Source organism: Sinohyriopsis cumingii, unplaced genomic scaffold, assembly GCF_028554795.1.
Source record: "Sinohyriopsis cumingii isolate HCF-2022 unplaced genomic scaffold, ASM2855479v2 utg002963l, whole genome shotgun sequence".
Classification (NCBI taxonomy): domain Eukaryota; kingdom Metazoa; phylum Mollusca; class Bivalvia; order Unionida; family Unionidae; genus Sinohyriopsis; species Sinohyriopsis cumingii.
This window is the reverse complement of record NW_028316352.1, coordinates 1-20562: the sequence shown is the minus strand read 5'-3', so window position 1 is coordinate 20562 and position 20562 is coordinate 1. Positions and strand designations below refer to the sequence as shown.

General features: G+C 38.7%; 1 protein-coding gene across 1 annotated transcript in view; it reads left to right on the top strand.

Annotated features, from left to right (window-relative positions):
* Positions 1–20556, top strand: part of LOC149769951 (uncharacterized) — a gene marked incomplete at its 3' end in the record, with an annotated part of 60740 nt that extends 40184 nt beyond the window's left edge. Inside the window, exons 9-11 of the mRNA XM_089949622.1 lie at positions 8566–8851; positions 19760–19907; positions 20395–20556. Coding sequence (XP_089805748.1) covers positions 8566–8851; positions 19760–19907; positions 20395–20556 — 596 coding nt within the window. The remainder of the gene's footprint in view (positions 1–8565; positions 8852–19759; positions 19908–20394) is intronic.
* Positions 20557–20562: the final 6 nt, after the last annotated feature.

Below are 20562 nucleotides of genomic sequence, written 5' to 3'. Positions count from 1 at the left end.
ATTTTCAAAGTCGCAGTATTCCGACAAACGCACAGGAAACGAATATTCGTCTTTCACAGGCTCGTTTCGATGAGGGTTGAGTGACATGGGTAGGAGTTTGCTCAGGGCTGGATGACATCCGTAGGGGGGTAGACGTGAAGGTGAACATTCCCCTTTAAAACGAAACCCAGTAAAATGTCCAAGAGGACGAGCAGCATCGCTTTCGCATCCCACAGCAGGTTTGACACGCACAGCATCACTTTCCATGATAGGGGTAGGGGCACTAAAGTTCCCATGATGCTTTACGGCATCGCTCAGGTCACAAGGTACAGCATCGTACCCATCGCAAGGCTCACAATCACATTCCACTTCCGAAGCCTCACACTTGAATTGTGCCTTTCTAAACAACTTGTTCTGTGTTTCTCTGAAAGTATTCATCTTGTTCGCTCGGTCTTGGTAGTCACAATGAACTATCGATCTTGACCATAGCCCCTTTTTATAGTAGTCTCAATGCAGTCTCCAGCTTGTACATCTTTCCTTTTTTACGTTTTTTATGTCCTGTTCTGGAAGATACCGTCTCTAAGGTACCGTCAACATTGTACCGTAGTGTGATGGGTGGAAAGGCCATAGAAAGGTAAGGGCAGTGCGGAGACCATCGAGTATGTTCCAGAATAGCTGAATCTTTATAGATACATAGATCCATTCGTAACTTCAGTCCGCAAGCGAAACACTGTACCTCGTATCCCAATCCTGACTCAGGTCCCAAGTAGACAAATCCTGTTCTAGCTAAAACATGCGAAGAAGGTAATCCTTCCCTATCCGTAGGCCATTTCTGAAACGTGTCCAATCGACGGGCACAATCACAATAGTCAGGTAAGAAGACTGGAAAATGGTAGGGTTTGAACTTGCAGTTCTCATCGGGTTTCTCATTCGATTCTTGCTGTGGCGAAGTCATCTTTCTGATGGGGTAACTATCCTCTTACAACCAATGTTTTATACCAACGTGTCCATACGGTAAGGTGAAATGATTGGGAAGTCGAACTCGCTTCTGGTACACGATTTGATAGACTTTTTCCAAGGGCCGACTGACGATGTGGTGAGTGGGTAAACGTACAATTTTGTTCGGTTGATAGGTGGTCACTTTAAAGTTTCCATCCTCTCCCGATTGCAAGGCTTCTTTCAATACCCCAAAGTTGACCACTCGACTGGTACGATGATTCAGAGTCAGTCCTTTCACTTTGCACGTCGTGTGCACTTCTCCTTGTTTGTCCCGGTATTCGTAGCCGTAATTTTTGGGACCACCACTGACGAAACTTAGAATCTTGTCGTCGGGATGCTCGTCTGTCCAGGCTCCTAAACGGTCTCCTTCGATGTTAGGGTGTTGCTGACCCGGTCGATCTATGTAGATGCAACTGTCCGTGTCAAAGTACAGGACGCGTTCTTCTAACAGTTCTAAAGCTTCGTACAATTTTAAGCGAGCATGGGCTGTCACGTAAGCCGCAATGATGACATTTCCAAAAGGGTCGTCTTGTACAAAGTCCAGATCTTCTTCGTAATTGACCAAGATCAAATCCTCGCGAACGACGTCCACGTGTTTCATGTATTTGGTTTTGTCGTGAATCATCTGGAAGTAGCGGGAAGGTTCTGTCAAATATTCCGTCTTGGGTAAACACGGTCGTTGTGCCATTTTACCCCACAAGCAATTTAACATCACTTTGGCAAACGATCGCCTGCCTTCGTTTTTCTCGATGTGGTCTAAAGTGATGCCTTCTTGTTCCCGGTATTTCTCTTTGAATTTTATTTGGTCTTCGGGAGTGTGACACCAGGAAGGATAGCCGCTAGCTTCTTGTTTCAGTTTCAAAAAGGCATCCACGTAGTCGGCGAAAATGCCTTTCTGAGTGGGGTCACCTTTGCGGTATTGTTGTGTCTTGGGAAAGTGGCAAATTTCGTACACTTCTAACAGTTGGTATCCCATGTCCAGAGCTTTGAACAATTCCACGCTGACCCAGGTTCCCGTCAAGGCACGTTCTTCCTGGCTGTGATGGCAAGGTTGGTCCTGGTTGCACGTTTCGGCACAAGTACGGCACAAGGGAAACATCAGTTTGCCTTGACAATGGTGAGGTAAGACGGGATGGTATAGGTTCGTGGGAGGCAAAACTTTGCACTTGATCAAGCCTTCGTATTGTCGAATGTTTTTCAGGTCGATGTGTTCCGTTAACAATTGCGGGTGCCCTACAGGAAAGCGACAATATTTGCACACGTAGGGATACAGCGAACACACGTCCAAGTATTTGATTTCTTCTCCTTTCTCTTCGTCGGCTTGGTACAGCAAACAGGTGGCATTGGTCCTTCCTCCGTACAAACTATCCCTCGGGTTTAGGGGGTCCATCAGCTTGTAACTTTCCACGGCACGTTTAAACTCGGGATCGGTTTTCAAACGGTGATCGTATTCGTGTTCCCACATTTGCACCACTTGGTATCCTTCCTGTTCTAACTTTAGGCGTCGCTGACAAGTGTCCTGGTACAAGTCTTCCATGGTTCGTTGTAAAAACTGATTTTTAGTGTCACGGTCAGGGTAACAGACGGGACATCCGTGAAATAAGCAACCGTTAAACTCGTACACCATCTTGGGGTTTTCTAAGTCCCAGCCATCGACCGAATACGTTCCGATGGTCTTTTCGCCCCCTCCGTTGCGGGCATGCTGAATCCATTTGTCTTCCTTGTCGCACAAGTAATGTAACCAACGTAGGGCTTTGACCGAGTATTGACGTTTGACATAGTGGGTCGTTTGAGGGCTGATGACAGCCACGGTCTTTTCAGGCATGAATCGTTGTCGATACACTAAGGAACACGCTCTGGCAATGGTGCAAGCTTCTTTCAAAGGATCGACCCCTCCGTGTTCCATGAACAGTTCTCGAAATTTTCCACAGCAACGCCGTAAAATGTCCACGTCGGAACGACAATACTTTAGCATTTCTTCCTGAAAGTCGAAGGGGTCCGAGGCGTGAGCCTGGTACCGAGCGTAGAAAGCTTCTCGTTGTTCGGTACGCATGTTGTCGGGGTCGTAATAGTGAGCCTCTGGTAAATGGGGTAGAACAGCATGTTGGTTGGCTTCCGTATTGAAAAAGTGTGGAAAGTACCCTTTAGCCATTTCTGTCATTCCAAACGTTTTAGGCATTCGACTCAAAGGCATGGCCAAGTAACTCATCGAATCTTTAAACTGTACTTGTCCCACTTGCATGAAAATGATTTTGGCTCCGTTCAAAGTCACTTTAGGACGCTCGGTGCCTTGTTCCGTATAGTACCTCAAAAGAAACTGTCCATCGTATCCGGAGAAATTGTGAGCCATCACCGTGGCATGACGATGACAATCTCCGTAACGTTCGATGTCCTCTTGGCTCCACGTCTTGTCGATGGGGTCTAAGACCCATCGAGCGAAATCGGCTAGCGTGTTAGGTCCCCGAAAGATTTTTTCACGTCCTCCAGGAATCTTGCTGCAGTGAGGGCAATGACTGAAGATAGGTTCTTGAATGCACTTCTCGCACGCTCGATGAGCCACGCAGAAATTAGGAATGTGAATGCCAGTCTCTTGCATGCATTCGAAATCGAAAAAGATGAAATTGCCTTTTTTATTCTTGTGACCGTCCTCTTTTTCTGGTGGGGGTTGGTATTTTTGCATGTAACATTGGTGTTCCAAGTCCACGATGTGGTGACAAATGTGACATTTTTTCTTTCCTGAACATATGTGTGCCTTGGTATTATTGGTACGTATGACTTGTTCACACGTAGAGCACAATCTCAGGAGTTGACAAGCACATTTCTGCTGTGAACCTTGCGTTTTCAGATGTTGTTGGTAACAGGTAGGGCTGACAAACGTGCGCAGACAAGTTGAACAAGGCACTGGTTCTTCGCTCAGACAGGGTGAAGAAGCCAAACATCCTGAGCATTTCGATCCACAATGTTTGTGTTGCTCTCGATTATTATAACCATAGTCACATTTCTCACAATAATAAACATATCCCAGGAATCCAGTGATACTGGTAATGGTATCGAAATGTTCATCGTGATAATAGACATGAATGTATTTTCCGTCCTTAAAGTCTTGGCCTCGAAACAACAGAGGTCCGCGCATTTCTTGAGGGTGCACTTTCAAGGTGTAGCGTGGAGCTAGGACATCTTGCAATTTTTGCATCTCAGGAATGCCACAGGGTGTGTCTTTGGACAGGCCAGCTTGTTGCAACAGGAGCTCTGCTTCATTTCGTTGTTTGGCTCGATCGGATCGTTGAATAGTTTTCCAGGTTCTTTTCCATTCTACCGTGTCGTTCTTGTTGGCATAGGTTCGTCCCACCACGATGGCACGGGCTAAACACATCTGGGCTTGAGGGTTGTGAATTTGGACGAGGCTCTTTTTGGTACTGCGAAGTTCGTTCACCAATAACACCTTATTGCGTTGTCCAGTCCCTTGAGGAAGAGAGACGTGAGCCATTTTCAGTGTGGCTTTACCATCGGTGATATCAAACTGGTCATTAGATTGTTGTACGTGTTGAATCTTGTCCATGATTTTGGAAGGGGTTAGTTCTGCGGGTCTGCTAAACTCGATCCAAACAGGGGATTTCAAACCGTCGTGATCTATCGATAGTGTCAAGCGATCGTCTTCTTTGGGTTGACATTGTCGCTTGAGTGAAGTGAGCAAAGAATCCCACATCTCGGTGATGAACCCTTCTGCTTTCTCCAACGGTACGTCGGACTTGAAATCTTTAAACTTCACTGTGTAGGTGTAAGCCGTGGTTCTAAATTTTCTAGAGGAGCGCTTTTCCGTCTCTCGAATGGAATAGTATTTTTCAGGGTTGACTAAGGGTGACGAACATGGTTTAGAGGGTTCGGATTCTGGTTCACTCATGTCCTCTTCAAAATCACTGGCATGAATTTGTGCCAAGATTTCAGCCCTGGTACGAGGCGATAGATCACGTTTCTGCCTCTTACTTTCTTTTTCTTTCCTCTCAAATGAATGGGATCGTTTCATCTTGAGTGAAAAACGTCAAATGACTCAAGTTCAAACACCATAGACTAATTTATAGTCATGGCAGACTAGCGTATATAAAAGGGTGCGTGTCTTGTTCTTTCACTATTCATTTCACTCTTAAGCCGAGCACAACGATGGAAGAGACTAACCAAATCGAACGTTTCGTCAGAGCTTTGCGAGGGGTCATTAGAAAATTCTCTTCAGACCAGCCTACGGACTACTCTCCTTCCTTTCGAGATAAAAGTCAGGATACTTGCTATATCTGTCAGAAGAAAGGGCATTGGTCTTCAGAATGTCCAGACCGTCAAAAAAGAACAAAAACAGGGGATAAAAAAGACAAAAGTCAAGATACCTGCTATTATTGTAAAGAAAAAGGACATTGGTCTCCAGATTGCCCCAAAAAGAAACAAGAGGAGTCAGAAGAAAAGAGGAATTCTTCAGAAGAAAAAGAGAGGGATTCTTCAGAGGAAGAGAGGGATTCTTCTGAGGAAGAAAGAAGACAGGTGAAGAAAAAGAAACAGGAGAAAAAAAGAAGAAGGGAAGAAAGCGAGGAGGAAGAAGAAGAGGAAAAGAGTGTGACGGTGAAGAAATTCAAAAAACAGAGAGACTAAATAAGGAGACAGAAGAAGTCAATGAACTTTTAATTAAAGTGTTGTGTTATGAATTGTGAATTGGATTGTAACAATGGAGAAAAGAATAAATTAGGCATAAAAAGGTAAGTGTCTTTGAGTTATGATTTTAAAATAAGAACGTACACTCACGCACTCATACACAGACACGTACTATAAGGGTAAAATGGGCTGTTGAATATTTTTTTGAGTTATTGGCAATTTGAAATTGTATATCTTTTCGAGAAATGTGGCTGGCCCTGAAAAGGGCCTTTTTTTCTTTATGGTGCAGGGGTGAGTTTAACCAATCAACTTTAACTGCCTTATGCCTTTGCCACGGCCAAGGCCTACTTCTGAACTGCGTAATGTTGATGATGATTGGGTTGAAATCACTAAGGGTGGTACGGTAGGCTTAGTCACAGGGTTAACGTGTTTAGCTCGGGAAGGTCGTATTCTCTTCGGTCGTGATAAAGAAGTCTGATACATTTGTTTCAGACTTCTTAACTCCGCTAAAATGTCCAACAGTAACGTGACCGTTTGATTTTCACCCTCTTGTTTCTTTGCTGCTACTTCTTCTTGCTGTTGCTGCTGTTGTTTTTTTTCTTACCTCTTCTTCTTGCTGCTGTTGCTGTAGGAGAAAAACTTGTTCGGCTTCCTTTTGTCGTTGTATAAATTTCTCCAATTCTTCTTTCTGTCTCTGTCTAAAATTTTCCACTTGCGGTAATGAAGAAGGTAACGAAGGTTCCGGAACAAATTCTTGCATGGAGAGAAAATCCACAAAATCCCAATTCACCTCTTCTGAAAGTAAGTCCGGGTTCCCTTGGGCGGTCTCCCCTGCTGGTGCACCCCATTGGATCGTTTTCTGAGTTTCCGTCATGTTGAATCACTGTCGCATAGATTGACTGCACACAAGCGCTAGCGAATCTATATTGACTACGTGACGTCACAGACTGCTCTCTTCGGATTGGATGCGGGCTGACTGAATTCTGTAACGCGTGTTCGGATTGGTGAATGAACTCAATCCGTTTCAATCCTTTCTGTCCCTATAAATAAGCGCAGTTCACTGCATTGATTCACCTATTCTCGGAGCCTCAACATGTGGACCGACGTTGAATCTTCAACCCTTGTGTCAACAATGATGTTCAGGACGGACATGCTCATGTATGTCCGATCCAAGTGGACCGTTGTCCACAGGACCAGCAGCAGCCTGTGGATAAGAAGAGTCTATATAGAGAGACAAGGTTGCCTCAAGAGGACTCTGATGTATGGCTCTGCTGTAAGACGAAGTTTGAGGACAAGAAGATGTCGCAAATGCCCTTTATGTTAAGGGCATATTAACATAAACCCAAAGGCCCTTTTCAGGGCCAGCCATATATCTCGAAAAGAGATAGCCTTTCCATTGCCTACCCCCTTTTTTTAAAAATAAAAAAAAAATCCCATGTTCAATTTCCCTTGACGCTAATCAGACCCAAGATTTTTTTTCTCCATGTTAAATTTCCCTTGTCGCTAATCGGACCCACGATTTTTTTTTCTCCATGTTAAATTTCCCTTGTCGCTAATCGGACCCACGATTTTTTTTTCTCCATGTTAAATTTCCCTTGTCGCTAATCGGACCCACGATTTTTTTTTTTTCTCCATGTTAAATTTCCCTTGTCGCTAGACAGACCCACGATATTTTTCTCCATGTTAATTTCCCTTGTCGCTAATCGGACCCACGATTTTTCTCCATGTTAAATTTCCCTTGTCGCTAATCGGACCCAAGGGTCTCTGTAATGCTAATTCCCATTGTCGCTAATCCGACCCCCTTTACTACTGTAATGACTTTTCATGGTGTTTGTATGTAATTGATTAAATTGTTTGTTTACATGTACGGGGGCTCGTGTTGGTTTGTTCTATATACCTGCTCAGATCTCTATCTATTCCACCTATAAGTTTCACCACTTATATTTATATTTACTCGAACCGGGCAATAACATCGAGGGCGGTCAACCCCTAGATAAGGAAAACCAAATACGGAGGGACATTCACTCCCCCCGTGTAACAATCGGAAAATTCTACATGGAATATCTAAAGGAATGTTATTTGTTATAGTCGGTAATACAGGCTATCTGCACATGCAATAGTGGACGGAATGTTATCAAAAATAGTCGGCAACGTGAGTTAATAATAGGCTTAATAGCTACAGAAATGTTATTTATTCACTAAATAGCCACTCTAATTAAAATCAAGACGTCGAACATAACGGAAATCTGATGGACACTGGCACGAGACCATGTTGTGTAGCCCCTTCGATTTACTAATCAAATTAGTAATTTCAACTTGATTAAAGTGGAAATTTCATTCGGAATATATCTGTCAAACTGTAAATCTCCGTAGCAAGAAATGCAACGTTTATTCTGGTAGGTTGGTAAAAATGAGTCTACCCAGACTTCCAATAGTTGGCACGAAATGAACCTTTGACTGTGACTTAGATATATTAATTATAAGCCTTTATATGCTGTGGCCTTTAGATGCTCCTAACATTGCCTTTTCAATACTAGATTACGTTTTGTAAGTAGCTGAAATACACCTGCTTTGGTCAAGAACAGGTTTATCAGACGATCTGCAGTTTTGTATTTTTGTATACCAATCCCAACATTAGAAAATGGGAACCAACTTGACCCATATGTCTGAATAAATCTGGTATAGGCAATACCATCTTTCGATGCTAGCTATACATTCATACACATAAAATCTAGCAATGTGTATCACTCCCTAGGTGCTGCCGCAGGATTGGCACACGCTAAAAAGATCAAAGGGGAGTGGAATGGTGGTTGAAAACACTTCGTTGTTCACTAAGCATGCAGATGCATGGCATTTCCATACTGGGAAATATAGAGAATAGCCTATCCCTAGGCATCGTTACTGTCCCAGGGCATTCTTAAAATGGGAGAAGAGAATAAGGTAATGCTGGAGGTGGGGGGGTGGGGTGGGTAGCTTCATATGCAATACATTGGAATGTGCATGACTGTTCCGTGATGATAAACAATGAGTATTATTCAACAGGTCTTGTGGTGATTCCCGGGGCAGCTGGGGGAAACATTGTAGGGGGCCTGCTGTGTAAATGTATGAAGCTGAAGATCAAGGGCATGGCCAGATTGTCTTTCGTCGGGTGCGTCCTGACAGTTCTGTTATTCACCATTTACTTCCTCAGATGTGAAAAGGCTGAATTGGTGGGCGTCGATCATCACTATAACAACAGGTAAAATATATATTTTATATGGGAACAATTTGGAAATGTCTTTCATTCGATATAATTTCCTTAGTTTCCACTCCAGTCTGTCTAATACTGTATAATTTTACTATCCGAAGAACTTTTGAATAGACAGAATGTACTAAAAAAACTTCAAAATAGCTGACATATTTGTGCTTCGGTTGTAATAGCGGCATGTCATTATTACTATTAGGACTGTCTTGCAGTAACCATAATCATCGGAGATTTTAATTAATTTAAAAATATTGTAATTACGATTTCATTTTTCCGCAACTGGTCATAGAACAAAGTGAGTTTTTGGTATCATTCTGCATCGGTCGCGCCTAGTCCCTTCAGCGGCAGTTTTTTTTCTTCTTCTTTTCCCAGCTTTTTCTCAAAATTAACTATGCCACTTTCGTATTATAGACATATGCACGTTCATCCGCTCATGTATCATTCGCTTATATTAAAAATATAGGACACTTACCTTCTTTTTTTCCATTTTATCCTATTTTCAAACATCGATGTTCTGCTTACCGCAAGATTACGTTTGCATTTACGAACAGCATAAAGACAACCACATTACCACACAACATTAAACTAATATATTCCACCAGCCTTCAAAAGCAAGCGAAATTAATAAAGCTATTGACAACATACCCTGCGATAAAATAAATATTCAATTTTTTCCTGCAGCCCTATAAAAAAGAATACCTGACCACCAGCACTTAAAATCAAAGACGATATGCTCAAACTATCAAAATCTAGAACAATAGACACTAGACACTAGACAATCGACCCACACACTTTTAAGAAAACCCAGGCTCATCCCGATCATAATTAAATTACCAAGGCCACCAATCCTCAAACATGATGCACAAACCCCAAGAACAGTATTAGATCGCCAGCCCTCATAATGAATAAAAACAGAATAAATACACCACAAATTGTCCATTCTAAAATAAATATTTTGACCACCAACCCAAATTGGCTAAAAAATCAATATGATATATTAAATCCAAACCTTTATGAAGTAACTGAATTGTCCTGAGCCTATGAGGAGAAAAGTGTTTATGCAATTCGAACAAATGTCTTTTCCCGCAGTAACCGAACCCTGATAAAGTTAATTCTTTGAATTGATAACCTCTTTTTAAATGGCTCTGCCATGATTATGAGTGCCTCAGAGAGGTAAGCCTTGTCATGATAATGAGTGCCTCATAGAAGTAGGCCTAGTCATTATAATGAGTACCTCAGCGGCAGGCCTTGCCATGATTATGAGTGCCTCATAGAGGTAAGCCTTGTCATGATAATGAGTGCCTCATAGAAGTAGGCCTAGTCATTATAATGAGTACCTCAGCGGCAGGCCTTGCCAGTGTAATGATAACCCGTAACGGTTGGTCATGTCGTGATAAATATATCTCGTAGTAGGCCCTGATGTCAAAATGTCACTGTTTCATTACATGAGAAACTAAGAAGTGTTGCAACTAACTAACTAATGAAATTACATTATGTACATTAGATAAGAATAATACTTTGAAAGTGATCTAGTTTAGTTGTCGAGTACACAGTGATCTGGTTTAGGTTGTCGAGTACACAGTGATCTGGTTTAGGTTGTCGAGTACACAATGATCTAGTTTAGTTGCCGAGTACACAATGATCTGGTTTAGGTTGTCGAGTACACAATGATCTGGCTTAGGTTGTCGAGTACACAATTAAACAGCTACGACAATACGGTTCCACGGTTCGAGACAATTATTTGAAATATTTATTTAACGTTAGCAAAATTATGATTTAGGTGGGATCACTAAATAAACCTTTGAGCAATAAATGCCAGCGGAGGGGATGGGGTTGGCTAAACAATATTATTTTTGATATTGGTATTCTCTGCTACCCAGTCATATGGTAACATAGTTAATGCATGGAAATAAATGGTGCAATACCTAAAGATTTTGTAAAGGCTATTAAACTAGCCGATGATAAAATATCAGGCAACAACTATATATTATGAAGTAAAATAATAAAGCGTTTGTACAATTATAATGACAAGACTGATAGGATGTCGACAGCAATCAGGACAGCAGTACCTTCAACCGCTGTGACAAGACTGATACGATGTCGACATCAATCAGGAGAGCAGTACCTTCAATGGCTGTGACAAGACTGATACGATGTCGACAGCAATCAGGACAGCAGTAACTTCAACCGCTGTGACAAGACTTTTACTAATAACGAAATTAACTTCAACCAGTGACACTAACTCTAATGATTTCGAAACTACATTCAATCACAGTGACAAGACCTCTAATAATAACGAGATTAACTTCAATCGAAATGACACGACCTCTAATAATAACGATAGTTACTTTCACATCATAATAACGAGATGACCTTCAACCACAGTGACAAGACATCTGATAATAATGAGATTACATTTAACCACATTAACAGGACCTCTGATAATAACGAGATTACTTTCAACCATAGTGATAAGGCCTTTAATAATAACAAGATTACCTACAACCACAGTGACAAGACATCTGATAATAACGAGATTACATTTAATCACAGTAAAAAGACCTCTAATATTAACGAGATTACTTTTAATCATAGTGACAAGGCCTCAAATAATAACGAGATTACCTTAATATACAGCAACAAGACTTCTAAAGTTAACAAGATTACCGTCAACCACAGTGGCAAGACTTCTAATAATAACGAGATTACCTTCAAATACAGTGACACGACCTCTAATAATATCAAGACTACCTTTAACCACAGTGAAGAAACCTCTAATAATAACGATGTCTTATCCTCAACCACAGTGACACGACCTCAAATGATAACAAGATATAACATCAACCATAGTGACGAAACCTCTAATTGTAAGGAAATTAACTTCGACCAGAGTTTCACAACCTCTAATAATAACGAGATTACCTTCAACCAGAGTGGCAAGACCTTTAATAATAAGGAGCTTACCTTCCACCTCAGTGACAAGACCTCTAATAATAACGATATTACCTTTAACTATAGTGATACGACCTCTAACGATAAGAAGTTTTAACTTCAGCCATAGTGACAAGACCTAGAACGATAACAAGAGTAGCTTCAACCACAGCGACAAGATCTCTAATAATAACGACATTACCCTAACACACACTGACAATGCCTCTAATAATGACGAGATTACCTAGAAGAACACGGTGACAACACACTTAATAAAAACAACCTTTAAGTTCAGCCATAGAGACAATACCTCATTCTAAGGGAAATTGATTTGAACCACAGAGACATGACCTATAAGAATAACGAGACCACCTTCAACCACATTAATAATACCTCTAATAATAACGAGATTACATGTAACCATAGCGACGACACCACTAATAATAACAAGATTACCTTCAACCACAGTTACACAACCTCTAATAATAACAATATTACCTTCAACCACCGTGACACGACCTCTAATAAGAACAATATTACCTTCAGCCAGTGACACGACCTCTAATAATAACAATATTACCTTCAACCACAGTGACACGACCTCTAATGACAACAAGATTACCTTAAACCACAGTGACACGACCTTTAATGATAAGGCTATTAAGTTCAACCACGGTGAAAAGACCTCGAATACAAACACCATTTAACTTCAAATATAGTGACAAGTCCACTAATTTTATGGAAATCAACTGCAACAACAGAGACAAGACCTCTAAGAATAACAAGAATAACTTCGACCACATTGACAAAACCTCTAATAATAACGAGATTACTTTTCATCACGGCGGCACGACCTCTAAAAATAACGAGGCTATTTTCAACCACAGTAATATAATCTCTGGTATTAACGAGATTACCTTTCATCACAGTGGCACGACCCCTAAAAATAACGAGGTTATTTTCAACCACAGTAATATTACCTCTGGTAATAACAAGATTACCTTCAGCCACAGTGACATGACCTATTATAATAACGAGATTACGTTCCACCATAGTGAAAAGACCCCTAATGATAACGATATTAACTTCAATCACAGTGATAAGACCTCTAATAATTACGAGATTACCTTCAACCAAAATGACAATGCCTATAATAATAATGAGATTAACTTCAATCTTAGTGACAGGACCTCTAAAAGTAACGAGATTTCCTTCAACCACAGTGACAAGACAGCTAATTTTAAGAAAGTTAACTTCCACCACAGTGACAAGACCTCTAATAAGTACGAGATTACCATCAACAACAGTGACATGACCTGTAATAAAACGAGACTACCTTAAACCATAGTGACAAGACCTCTAATAATAAGGAAATTAACTTTACCCATAGTGACAAGACCTCTAATAAAATGAGATTTACTTCAATCACAGTCTTAGGACCTGTAATAAAAAGGAGATTACCTACAAACAATGTGACGAGACCTCAAAAATAATAACGAGATTAATTTTAATCACAGTGATACAACCTCTGATAATAACGAGATTTTCTTCAACCACAGTGACAAGACCTCAAATAATAACGAGATTAACTTTAATCACAGTGACAAGACCTCTAATAATAACGAGATTAATTTTAATCACAGTGATACAACCTCTGATAATAACGAGATTTTCTTCAACCACAGTGACACGACCTCTAATAATAACGAGATTAATTTAAATCACAGTGATACGACCTCTGATAATAACGAGATTTTCTTCAACCACAGTGACAAGACCTCAAATAATAACGAGATTAACTTTAATCACAGTGACAAGACCTCTAATAATAACGAGATTAATTTTAATCACAGTGATACAACCTCTAATAATAACGAGATTAACTTCAACCACAGTGACAAGACCTCTAATAATAACGAGATTAACTTCAACCACAGTGACAAGACCTCTAATAATAACGAGATTTTCTTCAACCACAGTGATACGACCTCTAATAATAACGACATTAAATTCAATCTTAGTTATAAGAACTCAATAACAACGAATTTGCCTTCAATGACAATGGCAAGACCTCTAAAAATAATGAGATAACCCTGAACTACAGTGACCTGACCTCTAATAAATACGAGATTACCCTCAACAACAGTGACATGACATTTAATAAAAACCAGATTGCATTAAACCACAGTGACAAAACCTCTAATAATAAGAAAACGAACTTTACCCATAGTGACAAGACCTCTAATACAAACGTAATTACCTACATTACATTGGCAAGACCTCTAATAATAACGAGATTAGCTTTTATCACTTTGACGAGATCTCTAGTAATAACGAGATTATCTTCCATCACAGTGACAAAACCTATAATAATACAAACTTCATTTCAGCCATAGTGACAAGACCTCAAATAACAACGAGATTACTCTGAACCAGAGTGATATGACCTTAAATAAATACGAGGTTACCCGCAACAGCAGTGACAAGACCTCACAGAAAAACGAGATTACCTTTAACCAATGTAACAAGACCTCTAATAATAATGAGATTACCTTCCATCACAGTGAGAAGACCTCAAATAATAAAGAGATTACCATCAACCACAGTGACACGACCTCTAATAAAAACGAGAATAATTTAAACCACAGTGGCAATGCTTCTTATATTAACGAGATTACCTTCAATCACAGTGACAATAACTCTAATAATTACGAGATTTTCTTCAATTAAGGCACTTTTGACTAGTATATCTTTTGATTCCTAATATATGAGTCATATATGGTTTGGTTGATGCCATAGATTACCTTCCTTTGTCAAACCTAATGAAGTAAATTCAATAATTTCACCATTATATGCAGTTAAAGAGTTAGTCGGTAACATTAAAGTTTGTTTACCCTTTTTTTAAATAGATTTCCACATTTCTAGCTAAAATACTTTTTCAGTAATGATTATATTTTGAATAATTATATTACACTTGGTTTTGTCCAGCAAAACTATGTTTGTATTTTTTCGGTATTTTTCAACAGTTGGTAAATATAATTGTTAATATGAATGTTGAACTTTGCATCCCTTATTTGATCATATGTATGCTCGAAAGAGTTGTCTACCATAGGATTCTTATATATTACATTATTATCATCAATACAATATTAATCGTTAAAAAGGTTATGAAGTCCTAAACATAATCACCTTTAGCCGGTTTTTAACTACTGAAAGGGAGCAAATACAAAACTTGAGAAAGCTAAACTTAAGGTTTCATCGTATGAGATAGCGAACCTAACAATGGTTGAATAGACCGGGGCGAAACTTATACACACGGCAAAGCTTGTTTACTTGATAATGAAGAATATTAATAATAATATAAGTTAATAAATGTTATATATATAAGGAAATAAGCGGAAATATTATATTGACAAGGCGAAGGATACCAGGTGTTATTTACCAAGTGTAATTGGCAGCTACGTTAATACTACACGAACATATTTTGGATAAAAGAAAACCTACGGAGTTGAACGACGATCAGTAAATACAAAAGTAATTATACACTTTATGCGTTGTAATCTTTAAGGATATGGTTACTTATTTCAGCAATACATGCAAGCTTTATGACGTTAAACTATGCTAATGTGAAAAGAAAACATCATTATGTAAGTTTTTAAAAAATCACTACATCTGTAATTTTACAGAAGAGAACGATCAGAGTGGAAACACGCCAAATAAAAAAAAACACGCAAAATAAGAAAAACACACCAAATAAGCAACAGAAAATAGGATAAAACATGCAAAATAAGAAGAAAGAAGCCCATACTACAAAACATGCCAAATACGACAAAACATGCCAAATACGACAGAACACTCCCCATACGACAAAACACGTTAATTAAATTCCCATCAATAGTGAAGTTAACAGTTTTACCAACGTCTTTGTTTCTTTTGTTATTTTTGATTATATTTTCAAATTATTTTCTTTAAATCGTTTTTACTGGCTAACACGAGTCGTGCATTTGACCTTTATAGCTTTACAACTTTCATAATCAGCAAATACCAACGATAAGCAATAACAAAGTAAATATGAGAGAGAGAGAGAGAGAGAGAGAGAGAGAGCACCTTCACTTCATGTGACGTTTAATCATATTTAATACAATGAAATTCGTGGAGCAACAAAACTCTTTAATGGTTCATCTGTTTTCTTTCAAAGACTGTACACTGACAGTTCTTGCCAAGTGAGTTTCCATTCTTATGGTACCTTTGTTATATATATATATATTTGATTTGCTTCATTTACCTTTTCAGGTACAGCCTCATATAGATTTTGCAGTAACTCATTTATACCTTTAAGTTTCCCACGGCTCAGTACAACCCTTGTAAATAATTATTGTACTATTTACCTACAGATAAATGTTTAATACCTACATCGTACTGCTATTATTGTACAACTATCGATTCTCGATATTAATTCAATACATGTATAAGTCGATTATATTTTTCGTTGCAAAATGTTTTAACTGGAAATATGCATTAAAAGTACTGAAATTAGTATTATTTGAGTTACTGGAATGATAACTTGAACAATTAGAATGATGACTTGAACAATTGGAATGATGGCTTGAACAATTGGAATGATGAGTTGAATAAATAAAATAATGAGAAAAGATGGATTTATATCGTTGATAGGGGAAATGATAACTTGAATAACTGGCTTGATGATTCAAATAACTAATCTGAAAATCATATTGATACAAAACTCTTTTCATTTAGCAACTTGTCTGCTTCTCTTACATAAGTAGGCCTTACCCATTAGAAGACTTCTAGTTTCTTTGGAATTTAAATGGAAGGAAAACTAACGTATATTTAAATACAAACTCTAAGGTTTCTAACTCCTATTCAGCTTTGGAGGGAAGACGCAATGGGAGAAAGCTGAACGTAGATAAGAATCTGGAAAATAACTTTAAAACGCGGAAACACTAATTTAAAAATTCAACATGTGAGCAGCGTAGCAATTGCTAGAAGGGAAACACGGAGAAGAATAAGTTACTGACTGAGAGAACTGAATACAGAACAAGAACTTAGAAACATATCATTGCGTGATAGTTCTTGTGGTTGTTTCTTTAACAATACGTGTTATATTTTCAAAACGCTTTATTTCTACAATTCCTACACATGATAAAATGCCTCAGAAGGCCTTTGTATGTTAGTTATTTAAGTACAAACATTTCCGGAAATGCTGCAAGAAAACAACAGTGTAAAGCCCCACAAAAGTACAGTATTAAAATCCACAAAAGTGGGAACCGAAACAAAGAATATGATAACATTTGCCATGCTACTTTACATTCAACTTATACAATAAATTGCAGTCTACATTTGCAGAGAATATCTGTCTGACACAGATAAACAAGAATATATTCAACCAGATATTCTATCTTTGAGTCAACAGTATTTTGTAGTAACCGAAGCAAAGATCATACTTGGCATGGTTTACAATGCTACAATACGCAGGAGAGACGATAGGACAAAACACCTTGCAAAATATGGCAAGTACATACAAATAAAAATAAACACTGAATAAACTGAACGAAATTAATGAACTCATTAATTGTATATATTGGTTGTTGTAATGTTAATGTCTACGTTTTTGTTCTTTGAAGGAAGCTCATAAATCAGTGACGCCAATATTAATAAACTTGGAAGAGCAAAATAAGAGATAACCGTATATGTTACATGATATGAGAGATGGCAAAGTACAAGTTTTTATTATACAGCTATATTTATTACTTACAATATTTAGAAAGATACAAAATATATTAATTAACGGCAAGAATGAAACAAACACGTTTAACTTAAGATGGATGATATGACCTTAAAAAGTACATGAAAAAAGTCCAAAGTAAATGACTGCTTCTAACGACTACGAAGCATTTATACTTATATTAGAAAAAGGATAAAAGTATTAAGGAAAGGTGGTGGTGGCATAGAACACAGAGCCATTGCAGAAATAGAGGAAAATTAAATATAAACAGATCCATTTAACGCAGGTTAGGAATCACTCATATTTCAACCAATGCTGGTATTAAGACTTAAATATATGTAAGATAAAGATACGTAAACGTGCTTTGCGGAAAACATACGATGTGCTTATATGGAGGTAGAATGACATAGGATGCATCAAATGCTACATTATACGTATACAATTGAAATGTTATAACAAATATGTTGGTTGATTCTATTAGTAGTGTGGAACACTTATAAAGCAGCGTTGAATGTCTTTAAAAACAGTGTTGTGTAATTGTAAAAGCAGGTTGAATACTTTTGAAAGCAGCGGTCTAGAGTATAAATGCAATGAAGCGTGATTGTAAGAACCACACTTACATAATGCAAGCTTGATAGTAAAATGGACCAAATGAATACAAATATTATGTTCTAATATTTAGCTCCACAGGAGAACATATTTTAGGAATTGCATTAGCGCACTTAGCCCTTGATTTCGTAACGTTATTTGCATTTACAGTAAAGCACACACATTTCCTTTTCAATGTGGTATAACACATCTTTGTTAGGTAGATATGGGAATACAGAATATCAAAATGTTGTGATTTTTTGTCTGGTTAGGCGTTGAGAAGCTTGGCTCAGAACAAGCGTGTGTCCAATAGTGCTTATTTGTATGAATACTTTGTCACAACAAAGTAAAGACATCATGTATGTTGGCACGAAGACACCTTGTATGTTGGCAGATAGCTTTTTGAGAAAAGTATTTACATGCTAAATCAAAATATCTGTCGGCATTTTCTCTTTGGCATGACAATGTATCAATTCAGCTCCAGTCTCGGAGCCTAGAGGTTGGAGCGTCCGCCACGGATGCGGGAGGTCGTGAGTTCAATAAACTCGCATACCAAAGACTTACAAAATGGTACTAACAGCTGCCTCGCTTGGCACTCGGCCTTAAGAGGTTAGTGTTAGGACTGTTCGGCCTGGTATCAGGATAATGTGACTGGGAGGGACATCATGTTACTGGTCTGCGGCATGCTACCCCCGTGCTAGACATCACTATAAGCTGTCACACTGCAGAGATTGTAGCGATATCACTGACAATTTTTTAAAGCTACGTTAATAATCCAAATATATCTCTCTCTGTCTTTCTCTCTCTCTCTCTCTCTCTCTCTCTCTCTCTCTCTCACACACACACACACACACACACACACACACCAGACTTGGAAATACTGTTGACCTGTACCAACTGTATTATTGCCTGGCCGGATGGAAAATAACTCAACTTTAGATATTCTCTACCGTTAAACATTCAAGAGGTCTGTATCATAAATATTTCTAATAGTGCATTGAACATCATTCGTTCTTCACATAAAAATGGTAGCTAACTACATTAATTCCAATTGTCACAGGTAAGACTCACGCCATACAGGAACGAAGGGCGATAATGCTGGACATAAACAAGGACACTATCTTCCTAATACTTGCCCCTGTAGGTATCCAGCTTACCTCAGGTTCTAGTGTAATGCAAACCATGTCTTTTGCATTGCATCGTATACTATACTGAAAACAAGTATGCCCAATTTTGGCGCAGGTTATTTATAAATGACGCATGCCTTGGCTTGTCAAGGATAGAAAATGCACTCAGATTTGATATCAAGGTTCAATTCAGCAAATGCTTGGCCCTGGGATGGACTTGTCCATGTCACGTTCAGAATAAACTCGCATTACTCCAGAATAACACATTCGTTTAACTCTTGACTTTTAAATACGCTGTGAACTCCTGCTTATGGAATATCATACGAAGCAACCTGGCATAATGTCAGTTAAGCCTTCACCACCATCCACAAGTGTTGCCATAGCTAAAAGTAGACAAAATTGTATACGTTGGAAATAATAATTATAACCTAGATTTGGTTGACATGCGTCTTGGCATTAGGCTTTGAGGAGGGTATCTATCGAGTTAGAATTGGTCTCTTGGTTTTTCAGCTCTGCAGACGATGTATTGCTTACTGCCCCGTGTAATTCTGAGTGCAGTTGCACTACGATGTTTTATGAACCAGTCTGTGATAGTGCCGGACTACGTTACTTCTCTGCTTGTCATGCAGGATGTTTCAACACCGTAACTTCCGAGAAGGTACGTCGGTTTAATTTATTATTATTATTATTATTGTTAGTAGTAGTAGTAGTAGTAGTAGCAGCAGTAGTGGTATCAGTAACATCTATTTTTCTCGCCAATTCTTTGGCCAGCATGAAAGAGGCGGTTAGAAATTATTACTCGCTAGTTTACATGCTATTTTACATTCTAATTGTTATTTCATACAGTAGACTCATTATACCTAATAAAGAGGCTTCTGTATTTATTTGATACAAACACCACTGAAAAGTTTTTTTTTATTGTTTTAATAGAATGGTTACCTGTTGAAATCTAAGGACATCTTGACCAGTATAGTAACATTTTTGCATACATCACGCTTATCAGAATCTAGCGTTTGGAAAAAGTATAAAATACGTGTCTTGGTTGATTGAAATTTGATTAAGCTCAAACTGATGTTCGGATTGTTCGTTCCTTATTATTCTTAAACCTTGTCTCGACCGTAACTATGATTTTATAAACACTACAGGTGTTCAGTAACTGTTCCTGTGTAGCCGTCCAACCGGGACAAAACATCTCTATTGTCACTACAGAAGCGTGCCAATCAAGTTGCAACCTGATGTACGTGTTCCTGCCCATATTACTTGTCGCTCTATTCTGTAACTTTCTTCCAGCTACACCGTCTGACTCTGCCATA